This window comes from Miscanthus floridulus, chromosome 11 (genome assembly GCF_019320115.1).
Source record: "Miscanthus floridulus cultivar M001 chromosome 11, ASM1932011v1, whole genome shotgun sequence".
In the NCBI taxonomy this organism is placed as follows: Eukaryota; Viridiplantae; Streptophyta; class Magnoliopsida; order Poales; family Poaceae; genus Miscanthus; species Miscanthus floridulus.
The window spans coordinates 34,086,901-34,102,781 of NC_089590.1; the positions used below are offsets into that span (position 1 = coordinate 34,086,901).

At 43.2% G+C, this 15,881-nt stretch overlaps 1 protein-coding gene and 1 pseudogene across 7 annotated transcripts; one reads left to right on the forward strand and one right to left on the reverse strand.

The window, feature by feature from the left end:
• Positions 1-4,053: 4,053 nt before the first annotated feature.
• LOC136494780 (putative disease resistance RPP13-like protein 1) lies at positions 4,054-10,981 on the reverse strand. Of its 7 annotated transcripts, none has more exons than XM_066490962.1 (6): positions 10,432-10,981; positions 7,371-10,277; positions 7,166-7,264; positions 7,022-7,066; positions 5,290-5,496; positions 4,054-4,523 (listed from the first exon to the last, which is right to left on the reverse strand). In XM_066490962.1, the coding sequence occupies exons 1-2, from the start codon at positions 10,804-10,806 to the stop codon at positions 7,458-7,460; spliced, it is 3,195 nt and encodes a 1,064-aa protein (XP_066347059.1). In that variant the 5' UTR covers positions 10,807-10,981; the 3' UTR covers positions 4,054-4,523; positions 5,290-5,496; positions 7,022-7,066; positions 7,166-7,264; positions 7,371-7,457. The 7 variants fall into 7 exon arrangements, with proteins under 7 accessions (XP_066347059.1, XP_066347058.1, XP_066347057.1 ...); XM_066490961.1 differs by having other exon boundaries at positions 4,055-4,523; positions 5,290-5,703; XM_066490960.1 differs by having other exon boundaries at positions 4,055-4,523; positions 7,022-7,264.
• A 189-nt stretch (positions 10,982-11,170) lies between these two features.
• LOC136491776 (uncharacterized) lies at positions 11,171-11,935 on the forward strand (annotated as a pseudogene).
• The last annotated feature ends 3,946 nt before the right edge of the window (positions 11,936-15,881 follow it).

A 15,881-nucleotide genomic window follows, 5' to 3' on the forward strand; every position in this document is an offset into this window, starting at 1 on the left:
GAGTGACTTAGGATCGATAGCCGTACTATAAAGAGGGGAAATTTTTGGCTAAATGGTTTATCAAGTGCCACTAGGTGACATGACTTTTGCATATACATTTAGGAACCTAGTGTGCTAACTTTGACCCTTGTAAAATGCTTTGAAAAATGCTAACACACGAGCACACAAGTTCTACACTTTGTGGTTAGCAAGTTGGAAGCAAGGGCGAAGTGGTTGTGGACTTAGAAAAGAAAATGAAGCAAAGGTGCAGGACCGGACACTAGCTATTGATGGTAGTTAACAACCATTATAAACTATCAATAAAACATGCATAAGGGCACAATTGAGATCACCAACAAAGGTCTAGGGGTTTAAACTAATAAATTCCACAAGTTTTTGTGAATTTGTGATTTCTACAGGGTTTATTCAGAAAACTGTCAAGGTAGACCTAGATGTCAGAGTTAATCGTGCTTATCCACAGTGAAACAGACACCAGAAGACTCTAGAAGACTCGAGAGGACTCCCACGCCGAGGCAGAGAGCGAGGGGCTGCAAGCCCATCCCCACCTATAGGCCGCCTGACCCTTAGGCCCACCTATCAGCCTCCGTGTTGCAATGTTGATTCTCCACCGCCTCCTAGGTTGCATCTATGCCGTTCCTTAAGTCGGCTTGATCCAAGGGCTCACGTTGGATGCTCCGGCCTATATATATCAGCCCTTGCCCCCCTAAAGAAGTCATTTGAGAAGACAGAAACCCTAATCATCCTTAGAGCTCCATCATATTCTAGGGCATAGCTAGTTAGGCTAGGTCTAGAGGGAGGCAAGCAGGCTTCTCTTGGATTCCCGATCGTGTCAAGAGCGTGGTTCGGTATAATCTTTGTACCCCTTCTCTCTTTTGTATCTCCATTATTTTTATATGCTTGCTACAATTGCTATGACAATATTAGTATTCGTCTTATTCGTGTTTTTCGTTATAATGTTCATCGTCTACTTTGGTTATATACCTAGTATGGTTGGATTATCATCATATTCATGCATATGTTCGTATAGCGCTCACCCTAAGGATCCATGGGTGGGTGGTCGACATTGTGTAAGTGTGGTGCTTATACGTTGTTTACCTACGGATACACCCTATATTCTGGGTCATATGGGAGATCGTGGACATGACACTTCCGTTGAGTCCTTTGTAGTCCACTCCCCGATGTTGGTAGCACGTAGGATCTGGTTATGAAGGGGGACAAGCTCTATTCTTAATCTCCCTTAGTAATATCCCTTATGTGTAGATATGAAGATGATCTTAGCAATGACTATTAGGTGTAATTGTACTAATCAATGTATACTTTGATTTATAATTAAGAATGACTTAGAAATTATTCCTCTAATATTCTACCTAACCATGCTAATGCCATAGAAAGGAGTACTCTGAGTGATTTATCATTATCATTGATCAATACTTATCATATATATATCTTATCCTATGACTTACCCCTGTTATGAGTAGAATATTAGTTATGGTTTACTTCTCCATCAATGGTATAAGTTATCAATACTTGTCCATGCTAGACCTTACCTGTGGTAAAATATAAATAACGATACCTGGAATACTCTCAGGTGAAGTGCTACAATGGTATATTATTTGTGCGCTTGTAGATCTCTTTTCATTCATATCTATATATTCTTTTTAGTCACATAAATTAATAAAGAACTACTTAGAGTTATTCTAATAGTAATGCTAGGTAGTACCAACAAGTATCTCTAGCAACATCACTAGGGATGACAACCTAATAAAGTAATGTTAGGAGATATAGGTTTATAATAGGTGGCTATTAAAACAAGTGATAAGTTAATAAATACCAACACTGGCGCTAGGGTGACCAAACTCATCCTAGGGAGCGTCCGGTCAGTGTTGAGCATGACCGAGAAGGCCAAGTCCTGACCGAACTCAGCAGCAAAGAAGTGACCGGACACGCAGGACCTACGTCTGGTCGGTAGTGACATATGCTGACGTAGCTGAGCTGTTCGCGCGAAGCATTGATCGGACTCACTGGTGCGTCTAGTTAGCTTGGACCTGACACGTCTGGTCGAGAAAATCATGCTCTAGACCCTTACTGGAACTAACCTGACGCTTGGGAGTGTGGCGTCCGGTCGAATGTAGTGGCGCGTCCGGTCGTTGACTGAGGCGCACGAGCAGAGGCCCCAATGGTCAAATTTGAACGAGGACAACGTGGCGCGCTGTGACTGGTTGGCTGGGGTGATCGGACGCACCTGACCGGACTCAAGGGTGAGTCCAATCACAGAGTCCGGTCGCCCCCAAAGTGCATAACGGTTGGATTTTCTTAGGGGTCTTTAAATAGACCTTGGCCGGCCCTTGGCTCATGCTCTTGGCACTTTGACATACTTGACATCCTTGTGAGCCTAAGCAAACAGCTCCCACTCATCTCCATCATTGATTCATCATCATAGTGAGATTGAGAGTGATTCCAAGTGCATTTGCTTGAGTGATTGTATCTGGTGGCACTTGGGGATCGTTGTTGCTGCGGATTTCTTGTTTCTCTTGGTGGTTGCCGCCACCTAGATGGCTTGGAGCAGCGGAGGAGGATTGGCACGAGTTGATGAATGTTCGTGGCCATCTCCCAGTGATTGTGAGGGGTCTTGTGCCTTTCCTGGCGGAGAGCCGAAAGGTAACTCTAGTGGATTGCTCGTGTCATTGAGTTACCTCACTTATGGGTAGGTTCTTACGGTGTCCAATTGTATGGACGAGGTTCATGCAACACCTCAAGTGAACCTCGAGAGAAAAATTGGTTGTCTCTTGCCCTTTGGTATTCTTCCGGTGATTGAATTAGCATTCATCTTGTGATTGGTTCACTCCTCTATGCGGCGGTGTAATCACCCTATTCACTCATTTATATTCCCGCAAACTAGCTGTAGCAAGCTCTTTAGTGTAGTTAGAATTGAGAGCTTGCTTTGTAGTTTAAGTTCATCTAGTGGAGCTCTTTAGTGTAGCAAGTGTGAGAGCTCTTAGTGAGTAGTGACTTAGCAAATTGTGTGCCTAGTGATCATAGTAACTAGAATTGTTGGATGGTGGCTTGCAACCCTGGTAGAGTTAGAGCAAGTTTGCAATTTGTTATTTGTCATACTAATCAAATTGCTTCGTTACGTGAAACTAGCATAAGGGCAGTTTTGTCCTTTCAGGTGATAGATTTTAGGAGAAATAAAGAGAAAGGAGAAAAAGAGGAAAATGATAAAGAAAACAAGAAGCAATTGTTTTGGCAGCTATTTTTACTAAAACAACATTTGGGATGTTCGTTTTGGGTAGCACGTTGTTTCGACGTGTAAAAATGTAATTTTCTTGAAAAAGAAGAGAACAAACATGTATCTTGTGTGTAACCAATAACATGGTGTGTAATTTTTGTCGACTATATGAATCTGAGTTTCATAGCACCCTCTAATCTGCTTCACGAAATCCATGGATACGAGAGCCACATGCATGTTTTTTTTTTGGTAGAGTTGGAGTTGGTGAGCTAGAGATGTTTGGGTAGAAAAAAAAAAGGAGCGAAGCTGTCTTTTGCAGATGTAGAGCTGTTGGAGCTCTCTCAACTCTCAAACAGACTATGAAGCTCTACCAAACGGTCTCAATATCCAACCAAAATCTCCGAATTTACTTTCGTGAATTTACCATGCACCAAAAGTCAAGGATATTGTGCCCATACCCGGTCAATTGGGCCCACCATGACCAATCGGCTATGGTCCGTTTATCCTATCCTAGCACATATATTGTAGGTCGATTTAATTTGGTGCTTTAAAACTCAGAACTAGCGACCTACTACTCAGTAGTAACATCTCTCTATTTCTGCACCATACAATCATTCAGGAGTATATAGGATACTATCCCTTTATTAACACTTCGTAATCTTGTATTAAATATTTTAGTTACTAATGAACTCAGATAAAAAAAATTCAACTATAAAATTTTAAACCATGAGTTCTATGTTAAACTATTAATCTATCTACGAATAGTTAAGACGGTGGCCTCCATTAACATGTCGACAGGAATTTGAGTGCATAAGAATCATTTTATTTGGTGCAGGTATTGATTAGTTAATGTGTCACTCTGTATTGACTATTGATTGTATATGTACATGTAGCACAATGTATTGTTATGTCCAATAGAGGCTGCAATCTACCTTTGCTCTTTATCACAGGTCAATTACAATAGCATCAAAGAAAAGGCAAATCCCGGACATAACAATGCTGGCACTCTTTGGATTTGGTTCGATTGTCTTAAGGCGTGTAGCTTGCACAGTGAATGATCTTCTCGACCGAGACATTGACAAGAAGGTGATTTCTCTTCTTTACTGTCAGAGTGAAGACTCTAAGCTGAGGCTGTCGCAATCGTCAAACCAAATTAAAATTTTGCTACTACCTCAGTCCACATCTCGCTTGATTAAGGTGACTTCTCTTCTTTGCTGTCAGAGTGAAGACTCTTAGCTAAGGCTGTCGCAATCGTCCAACCAAATTAAAATTTTGCTACTACCTCAGTCCACATCTTTGCTTGATTAAAAATACAGAAAATAATAACAATATTTAGATCTCTAAATAAGCTTATGAAAATATATTCTAAGTTAATCTAATAATATTTATTATACATCATAAATATTAGTATTTTTTGTATTTGTTTAGTTAAACTTTAAAAGATTTAGTTTATTGAAAAATGAGATATGCATTTATTTTGGGATGAAGAGACAAGGGGGTACAAGCTATATTCTGGTGCAAATAAAAAGTTTATATGGTTTTGCCAGTCAAGTAATACTGCGCTTGGAAGCAAGAGCTGTAGTAAATCCGCTCTTATTCATTTTGTCTATAGAGAGATGAAGAAATATATACAAAATTTAGGAAATATATTTGAAAATTAGAACTTTTATATTGAACCATACTGGTACTCCTTCCATCCCAGAAAGAATATAAATCCCGTTTTCCAGGAAGTAATTTCATGCTTAGTCTAATCAGTAATGATACTTATTACACATTATATAAATATATATATATATATATATATATATATATATATATATATATATCAATATATTTATATGTTTATTTGGTCAAATTTGATATCATTTAATTTCTCAGAAAATTTGAGCTCCAAACTATATAACACTTTGGCTTTTCTAGACGTATTATTTTTATTATGCGCTTAAATATATACTATATTTAGTTATACAATAAAAATAATATACGTAGAAAAGTCAAAATATCATAATTTGGAACAGAGAATATATTATTGATTCATGAGCAAGGACAAGATAAGCTACCACAATCTCGTGACAGCAGCGTAGCATGGGTACATGACCCGTCGTTTTCCTCTGCCTTGGCCAAGTGTGCCATCGCCAGCCTCTGGAGCCACCAGAGACTTCCCCTGCTGCGCCGCCGCTGATCGCCGTGCTGTCCATTTCCCTTCCTAGTTGAGTACTGGTAGTAGCTCCCGTTCCAGACTGAAGCCACCGGGTGGCCACTGATTCCTTCATTAACACCGGTCACCAGCAGTCACTACAACTCGTACTTATGAATTTTCTATGGCAGTTGCATGGGATCAACGAGCATGCATGCTCTCCTTGTAGGTTGAGCGGAAAAAAACCAGGCCTCTTGCAGCAGGTGCTCTAACACCTGCTCAAGGATTCTACTTCCTTGTATTTCAGGTTCTACTATGGCTCCCCTTTCTTAGTCAACTAAATAACAGAAGGTAAGTTAGACATAATCTTCATTGTGAGACACTGAGAGTTATAAATGCAATTTTGCTATGTTTTGGAGTCATTTGGACTATCCAGATATACCTTAGATAAGGAGTATACACGTGAATACCACAATGTCAAATTAGTCGAGCAAATAAATAGGACAAATTTAATTAAACTATAAAAGCAACGTGTTAATGCATCACAAAACTACAATTAAATAAAATCTTATCGTGAAAATATAGATGTGATGTAGCAATAATGGGACTAAAATCTGTGCTAAATAATGAATTGATAATGAGTATAAGGTAAGGACAATTCTGGTGTTTAGCCTCCCATTTCATGAACTTTCTTACACTGTAGTTACAACTACTTTATATTGAAATTACGTTTAGTTTGCACATGAGTTACGGTCACTCTTTGTGAAATTTTCAAGTAATGATGAGTTGATGACATAACTAAAATATATATCATGATCCGTCAGAACACCCGGATTTTGACTCATCAACTAAGGTACTATATGGCTAATATGAATCATTGGTTTCAAATTCAACAATAAAAAGAATTTGGCTGACACAATTCCTAAAACAACTAAATATGAAGTAGACAACATTACTGCAAAACACACAATCCCTACTGCCCCCATCACTCACTCTGGGCATAATTAACCGAAGACCGAAGACCGAACCGAAAAGACCGAGACCGAGACCGAAAAGACCGAGACCGAAAAGTTCGGTCATGAGTTCGGTCCTGGCTCCCAACTAACCGAAGTAACCGATAGAAGTTCGGTCATATGTGTCGGTTAACCGAAGTGACCGAACTGACCGTAGTTCTGTAGACTTCTTGTTCTGTACTTCTGTTATGTCATTATGTGTGATTGTGATTTGTGAGAACTGAGAAAGTTGTGTGCTAGAACTTGTCATAATAATGTGTGGTTTGTTTTATATATTGTGTTGTTATTTTTTTGCCTTCAAATAGCAAGCATGCTGTTGAAAATTGCTATAGATTCGGCTATTGTTTGTGGCTGCTACTCAGGTCCGGTTAGTTCGGTCGTGACCGAGACCGAACCGAACTAACCGAGACCGAACTTCCTCGGTCTTCGTTTTTTGCAAAGACCGATCGGTCCCAGGTTTCTGATGACCGAACTGACCGAATGACCGAGGAACCGAACCGATCGGTTCGGTCTGACCGAATGCCCAGGGTGACCCATCACTGTCATGTGTGCAATAAGTCTAGAATCCGACAATGATTGAAAATTTTGTTCACCCTGCAGTGAAACTACATATCACTATCCAGTCGTGGGCTTGTGGCTTACCCGATTATTAGAGATATGTATAAGGCGACATGGCCTTGCCGCCGCCTACACCAATGAACAAGCCAGTGCTCATCAGTAATGACCCAATGAACAAGCGTCTATTCATCGCTCCATCGACAATTCAACATAAGAAACCAGATTTACCAAAGCTGATAGCCATAAACATGTCCTGTTGCTGTAAAGATGTGTCCACACAATATGAAGTGGGATAGTAGAAAGAACCAAATCCATCAAGGTGCATTCCTGTAACAATCAGATTTCAACATTTACTTCAAGCTGAGTAAACTGAGAGGTGCAAAACCCAGGAAACCAGGAAATCGAGAACCTACAAGAAACTGCAAAAAAATACCTGGTTGTCCACCTTGAAGAAAAAAAAACCCTACAAAAATATCCATATTTGGAAATAACTCCACGAAGCAGCTGCTGAATTCAGACTTCAGAGTTGGCTCGGATGCAGATTAGGAACACTGAGCTTTGGACAACCATATACCTTCAGTTCCTTTAGATATGTGAGTCCAGCAAGTCCATCACAGAATTGTAGATTAGGACAGCTCAACTTTAATGATACTAGCGATGGAAGATTTTGGGGCTCCACGGAGAGGCGCTCAATGGAATCGGAAACAATCAATATATTCTCCAAAGATGGGTGGCAGTTTGTGAAATGGTACAACAGCTCATTTCTGAATCCTCCTTTGACATGGATGCTAGTAAGTGATGGGAGGTGAACAACAGTAGTCAGGTTTGGACAATCTCGTAGTATCAGAACCTCAAGTAGTGGGAGGTCAGGAAGTCGAGCCATGCTGGAACACTGACCTATGTCCAGTCTTTGAAGCATCGGGAACGCAGGGAGTTCAGTTAAACTATCACACTGACGTAAATCCAGTTTAAAGAGCGAAGGGAGATGAGGAATTCTGACCAGATTTTTGCAATCCCGCAGTTTCAATTGGGCCAAGGATAAAGAAAGTGCACATGGCAGGGATCTCAGTTCAGAGGCATGCTGAATGCTAAGAGTGCGTAAGCAGGTAAATGAACCATCACCCACTCCGGACCACTGTAACCATCTGGGCATACTGTCAAAATCCAGGGTCACCAGTGATTTGAATCCTGTTGTCTTTGGATTGAGGCTGCAAAACTCTGGTCCAATGCTTTTTATTCTCGACATCTCAGCAATTGTAAGATACTGCAAGGCCAACAACTGACCAAGTGGTGGCATGCATTCAAATTGACAATATTCCAATCTTATCACTGTTACCTTTGAAAAGGAAGTGTCACCTAACCAACTAGGATATCTACATGATCTGCAAACTTCTATAGAAAGTTCAGTGAGGTTACTATGTGGTTGCAAGTTCTCTAGAATTTCCTCATGAGAAGCTGTAGTTGGTGCAGGCTCCTGGCCATGTTTGCAGTATTGCCAATCTCCATCAGGAAATATAAAATTTAAAGCTCGGATATGTTGTTTACTGCACAAATTTGCTTCTTCTGCCTCATCAACACTGGTCACATTATCTAATCCTTTTAAGCATAGCTTCCCACTAAGATTTTGCAAGTCCTTCAGGTCCCTCAGATTACAATGCCAAGCGCCTCTTTTAACAGTGATAACAGGCAGCGTGTGCAGATTAATTAGGCGTCCAATTCCATTTGGAATGCATGCTGGTTTCAAGTTACCAGAAGTTGTCACATCTAAGGTCTGCAGGTTAAAGAGCTGGCATATGGAGACAGGAAGCTCCAATCCTCCTATGTCTCGAAGAACCAGATGATGTAGATGCTTCAAGTTGCCCACTGAATCATGTAATGATGGTCTTGCAAGTGAAACCCCATCCAAAACAATAGTACGTAACTGCTTGGAGTAAACAAATAGCTCATCAGATATTTCAATTGGACCACCAAGCCCCTCCATTGAACTCAGTATGACAGCCCTTAGAGCACTAGACCCATGAAAATGTTCTAATTTTGAAGTCACACATGTCCATGGTAAGAATATGGATATATTCCGAACATCCTTTGATATTTGAGCTGGTATATCATTCTCAAGTCTAAGAAACTCTTCACCTGCTACACAGCATGCAAGCTCATGGATAAGATCATGCATGGTGTATGCATGTTCATTACATTGAATAATAGACCGTTTAAGTAAATCAGAAAGATATAACTTTCCGGTTCTGTCCTTATCCCATACATCATCAGTATGAAGAAGACCTAGTGACTTCCATAAGAAAATTAACTTATCTTGGGAAAAATGATAATCTTTAGGAAACAATGATAGGGCCATAAAACACTTTTTCAGGTAAACTGGCATGTGGCTGTAACTCAGTTCCAGTGCTGGGACAATGTCATTCTGTTGTGGATCCAAGTCCCACAGATCACTCTCCAAGACATATTTCCATCTCTCCTCGTCAGTTTCATAACGCAACATGCTTCCTAGGGTCTTGATTACAAGTGGCAAACCTTTGCACTTCTCCACAATCTCCTCACCGATCTGTATGAAATTTGCATAAGCAGCAGGATCTTGACCTTCGAATGTGATTTGTTCAAATAAGGACCAACTAGCAGCAGAAGTCAAGCAATTCAAGGAGTAAGAAGGCATTGTTTGTACAAGGCTTGCAACAGTCTTGCTGCGAGTAGTAACAATAATCCTACAGAATTCTGTAGTCATCATTGGGGCACAAAGAGAATCCCAAGGGGCTCTGTACTCATTCCATACGTCATCTAATACGATTAGAAGTTTCTTTCTCTCTATTTGCTCTATCAAAGCTTGCTGAAGATCATTCAACTCCAATGCTTCATACTTCTGCTTCTGGAGTGAACTAATAATATTTCTAGTTATTATCTTCACATCAAATTGATCAGACACACATATCCAGGCAAGTCTGTCAAAAGACTGGCGTACCCTTTGATCATTAAACACCAGTTGAGCTAGTGTTGTCTTACCAAGTCCTCCCATGCCAACAATGGCCAGAACAGACATAGGCCTCACTTCTGACAACAGCATTTTGATAATATTATTTTTATCTACCTCTCTTCCATGTATACTTGGCTCATGTACAATAGAACTAGTATAACGTTGCGACCTTTGTGTAGCAAGATCAATCTGTTGTTCTCCATCATTATCAGTCATGCAAAGATCTTCATATTCTTTGATTATCTCATCGAGTCTCACTCTAATTTTCCTTGCTCTTGCAGCTAAATCACGTACAGCAGGAGCTAAATCATGTTTAGCAGGCACCATATCAATATCACTGAAGTAGTCATCAATTACCTTTACAAAGAAAATGTTCTAGCAGATTAGTTAATATAAGACGGAATCTGAATTACAAGATTTAGTTTACAAAGTCCATATGTCATGTGTCCGTATTGGCATTTCATCGAGTGCACAGCGTGCACGTCAGAGTAGCAACACGATCGCCACGTACCTCCCGTCGGACGCGCTTGAGGCGGTGCCCGCCGTCGCTGCCTGCCCGCGCCACTGCGTCGAGGGCCTCTGCTCTGCGGCGCACGGCCTCGTACTCGCAGTCGCTGACCACGTCCTCCGCGTCATAGGCCAGGCCCCTCAGTTCCCTGAGCCGGAGCCCGGCCAACGCGGAAGCGGAGCCCGGCGCGCGGCTGGGGAAGCCGTCCTCGATCGCAGCGCGGATCTGCCGCATCGTCCTCACCAGCCGCCCCAGCTCCTCCGCGTCCGCGTCCTCCTCGCCGTGCCTCGCAGAAGGGAAGAAGCCCGGGAGCAGCAAGGAGAGCGTCCCAATCGCACGCTCCAGCGCCGCAGAAGCGAACGCTGCCGCCCCGGCCATCCCCGTCGCCGTCTCGACGAGGCGGGCAGGTGGCCGCGCGTCCGCTCAAACAAGCGGGTAGGCGACGGTGGAGGCGGCCGTGCTCGTGGTCCGTTTGGTTGGCGATCTCTGTTGCTCTGCGCGTGATTGTTTGGCACCTCAATTGTGGAAAAAAAGAGGGAAAATTGGATCTATATCATCGAAAGAACCAGAGTTTAGAAAAATAGCATCCAAAGATTCAACTTTAAAAAAATAGCATTGAAAGCTCTCTCCGTTATAGTTTCCTAGCATCTCTGTTAACTTCCCGTTAACACACACACCACACAACAACAGAACACACGCACGCAGCATGGCCGACGCGAGGACGACGTCTTGTGCGGTCGCCATGGCCGACTAGGCGGGGCTCCACGAGGACCTGCTCGACCTCGTCGTCGCGCGCCTCCCGTCTGCGGCTCCTGGCACATCGCCGCAGCCGCCTCCACCGCCCACCACGGCTGCCTGTGCCCAATGGCCCCTGGCTACTCCTCCCCACGGATGTCAGCGCCGACCTCGCCCTCGACCGTGGTCGCCTAATCGTGTGCCCCGACCGCGAGGTCTCCGTGGAGGCGTGGACACCCTCCCAGCGCACCTGGGCCGCGTGAACCCGCACCAGGTTCGTGCCCCTCGGCTCCGTGCGCGGGTCGATAGTCGTCGCGGACGAGCGTGGCGAGATGCCCATGCACCTACTCGACCTCGTTTCAGGCGTGTGCAAGCCGCTCCCAGCCATCGCCAAACTCCCCCTTGTCGACCGCAAGGCCTCCAGGTCCAGCACCTCGGTGGCGGCGTCCTCCCAATCGATGCCGTAATCCAAGGCCATCCCGGTGCCCACCCCCAACAACGGCGTCATGGCCTCCTGGTGGAGTCCTCCCACGGCGAGCTGATGCAGGTGGAGCTGCTCCGCCCCGTGACGGCCGCGAGAGGAGAAGGGTTTCATGGTGCGCGTGCTGGACGAGTGCAGGGAGACGTGGGACTGTGGGAGGATACGGAATACATCAGCGACGCCGCCATGCTCGTGGACGCGGCGGGCGCCATAGCCGCGTCCACCAGGGTGTGTCCCGCGCTGAGGCCCAACACCGTATACTATGCCGTGGACCTGGAGGGGGAGACGTGAGTGTGGGCGTACAGCCTCGCGGGCAAGCATAAGCGCATCGAGGTCGTGGAGGTGCTCTTGACCGCCGGAGTTTGCAGTAGCAGCACCATTGTGAGTGGTGGTGGTCGCAGGACGGCAGGAGAGAGCAGCGCAGCGTTCCAGTGAACGTCCAATTAACGGAAATAGTAGAAGGCAATACCAAACCTATCTTTTGATGCTAAATTTCTAAAGCTGAATCTTTGGATGCTATTTTTCTAAACTCTGGTTCTTTCAATGGTATAGATCCAATTTTCCAAAAAAAAAAAAAAAAGAATCCACAAACTCCACGCGCAAACAACACGGGCGTGACTTCGACGGCATGGCGGGCTTGGTTCGGCCATCTGACTTTCATTTCCGAGCTCCCATGTCCCAACCCCATTAATCGTACTAGTGAACAGTGATCCCTGACACCTCGCAAAAAAACAGTGATCCCTGACAGAGTCATCTGTTTCACCCTGCTTGACTCTTCTCACCCGGTCACCCCATGGACGATGGAGTCTTCTGCGCAATGCGTGTTGTTCATGACATCTGGGGGGCTGCTATAAATGAACTTCTATAAACGTCGAATTCCAAACAAATTAATTTTTGTTGTTTGCGCTGGAGTAGTTATTACAAGATCCGCTCGGTACCAGTTTGTCACACATCCATGAAGCACAACTAGACGAAACAAATTCTACTACGTATCTAGAGATGTTTAAACGTCTAATAATAATTTAAAATAGAGGAAGTACAAGATAGATATCTCCGATGTTAGTGCTGATAGTAAAAAAGAGAGCGAATCTAGAATTCCCATCAGAATTATGCTTAGCTGGTTTTCCAAAAAGACTTAACATAAAATTGTTTTTTAAGTCAAATTTATTTATCTTTGGCTAGTAATATCTATAAATATATATTCTAAAAAATGTTATATACAATAAAACTAGTTTTAATAATAAAACTAGCAATAGTGTTAATCTATATAAATTAAGCTATTTTACCGTGGTTGGATGGTACCTCCCGGTAAGCCTCCCATTTATTCTAATTTTCCCATACGTGTAAAATATTCTCTTTAATTAATTGTATTCGTTTAAGGATAATACGGTAATTGCACAGCCCGTCAAATTCCCCCACCCCACGCCCGTCGAAGGGGTCACCCCACGCGAACAGGACGCGTTCCTACTGCCCTTGTGCCTTCGCCGCTGCCGCCGCCCTGTCCTCGCTCTCTTCCTCGCACATCGTCGCCGCCGTCATGCCCTCGCCGTCACCCGCCATGGCGGCCGCCCTGCCCTCGCCCCTGCCGCCGCCGCGTCTTCTCGATCGAGGCTCCACCCACCCCGCCCAGGTTCGGCCACCCTCGGGTGTTCCCGTTCAGCAAGGACGCGTATGGAGAGATGACCCGTGTCTGATTCGGCTGTGTCGCAGGTGAGGGCGCAAACCATCGCAGCGACCATCGACCGGACCATCGAGAATGCTGAGGCCATCTTCGCGTAGTTCGAGATCGTCCGCTGGGTGAGAGACTGTCCCGCCCCTGGCTTCTGTTCAAGAATGCTATCAACCCCTAGCGAACTGGGGCGGTGTTTTGGGTTTGATTGTGGTATTGGATGACTTTGGATGGGATTCAGGGTGCCAAAATTTGCATTTAGTGCTCACGGACTAGTTTTGGTGCATGCCTCCAACAATAAAATTCGGAAGCCATTAAAGGTCCATAGATGGATTGTAGTGATTCGGTGTGTGAATGCTCATATTGTTGCTATATTTAGCTGCAATCGGTTGTTGTGATGTCAAGAATACAGCCAATGAATGATGATCAGCTTCTCTATATCTATATACTCTTATAAAGTTAAACTTCACCAGATGTTTTATCTCTTTATGCAAGGTGTACATATCTTCAATTCTTTCACGGCTTCTCCAACACTCTTTTTTTACTAGTAACCTCAAGTGCCATGTAGAATTAAATAAAAAAATAGGTGCTCTACATTTGTCATAGTGGCTTGCAGGAGCTACATATGCTTGGGGAGAGAGAAGGTGGTCCATGCTAAAAAAGAAGAGGAAGAGGAAATAAAGTTGAGGTATGATGAAATAAAAAAGTTTCTTTATAAACCACAAGTAGTGATAGTTTGCATTGTGTAAATAGTAGTTTTAATATTTCCTAGTCTATGTGGATCACTTTATTTATATTAGAACCACTAGGAGCATTAGCCTCTATGGTGGTGCCCTCATACAAGCTATATATGTCATCCCTTATTAATTACAAAAAAAATATCAACATCAGCTCTATTATGTGCAATACTTTTAATCTCTAATCTATTAACCTAAAGTCATTTACCAATGCTATTTGTTTCATCACCTATTCTTCTATAGTATGATCAAATATTCTATTGATTTTTCTTCTATTAGCTTACTGATTTTTTACTAGATTCGATATAATAAAATAACATGTAAGTCAAATTCATATATATGGACATAATATACAGATTTTAGAAATCTCGTGGCAACGCGCAGGGTATGCTTTTAGTTACTCTTGTTGTTCATTGCTTTGTCGAATTCTTCTGCTGACGCTATACTCAGTCCCGACTATCAATAATTGTTTACTGAATCATATCCGTATCACATATTTTGATCTAAGAATGATTTGCATGCACAAATTTTTAAGCTAAGACTCGTCCAAACAAGAACAAGTCAGCCACGGAGTTTATACTATGAATAATCGTTTATTGAATCATATCCGTATACATATGACATGTTATCTACATATAGTAACGCCGTGGTCAGCGTAGTTTCGGCTGCTTACTTGTTGTAGTGGTGAACAAGTCACCACGGAGTTTCATTTGCTGCAGTGGTATTACAACAATGTCAACCGTGTGCCCTTTTGTAATCTAGGCATGCTCCTAGTAGTAGGGCATATGGTCGGTGTACGCGTTGAAAATGGTTGGAAAGACGTGATGCACAGTTTATAGTCACACCTTTAGTGTTATGGGCAACAATGATGTGATGACACAATAATAATGGTGGTTTTCTTATAAGGGACCTGCAAAAGCTAGCCTTACCCCCTTGCATGAAAAGATGGGAATGAATAGCCCTCGCGTGCCCAAATAAAGGCTCGCGCATGCCTGTGAATAATAGAGCATGCCCTTTAGGTGCCCAACAACCACTATCACAATGTCACCTCACCACCATCCATCCCGCTTCATGGTGCCACCCCAATTGATGCAATAGCCGCGAACATTAAATAAGGTCCTCGAGTTACTAGACAGCGTGCCATTTGCCCAGCTATAAAATGTGGTGGCAAGAGATGGATTCCTCAAGCTCCGAAGCATGATCTAACTCAACTATCTTTCCATTGAACCTATTCACTCTTCCCCCTTTGTCTGCTCCCTTATAGGAATCCACCTGCTACGATGCCCTTCCTCTCCACCATTGTCCTATCAAGGTGACTGAGGTATAAAATCTTTACAGAAATCTTACTCTCTCCTCACTAATAGAAATATCCATTTATGTGACGAAAATATTAACGATGAATCTGAAACTATCATAGAAGAGCGCTTTTTATGACGAATATTTCCGTTTCGTCATAGATCGGTGGTGACGATCCTGCTACCCTCCATTTCTATGACGAAATCAGGCATCATCACAAAAAACGTCATAGAAGAGCATAGGGTTTCGTCACAGATCACTCGCGTGTCTCATCTATGACGATCTCCTTTAAAACTGTGACAAACAGGCCTTCGTCATTGAACTAATTACACATATGTGACGAACAATATTCGATCTGTAACGAATGGCTTCGTCATAGATCTCCACATGGTACTTTCTCCATCAAACGTGTACCTGTGGGACCTGCAATTACTCATCCGTGACGTTTGCAATTCATCATAAAAGTCTCCGCTCGGTCCTTTCTCCATGCGACGTGTACCTATGTGACCCTTCTCCATTCGATGTGTATCTATGG

Coding starts and splice junctions, on each gene's coding strand:
- LOC136494780 (XM_066490962.1), bottom strand. CDS start 10,806: ATGGCCGGGGCGGCAGCGTTCGCTTCTGCGGCGCTGGAGCGTGCGATT. Junction 10,278..10,431: donor TCAAGCGCGTCCGACGGGAG/GTACGTGGCGAT, acceptor TTCTTTGTAAAG/GTAATTGATGACTACTTCAG.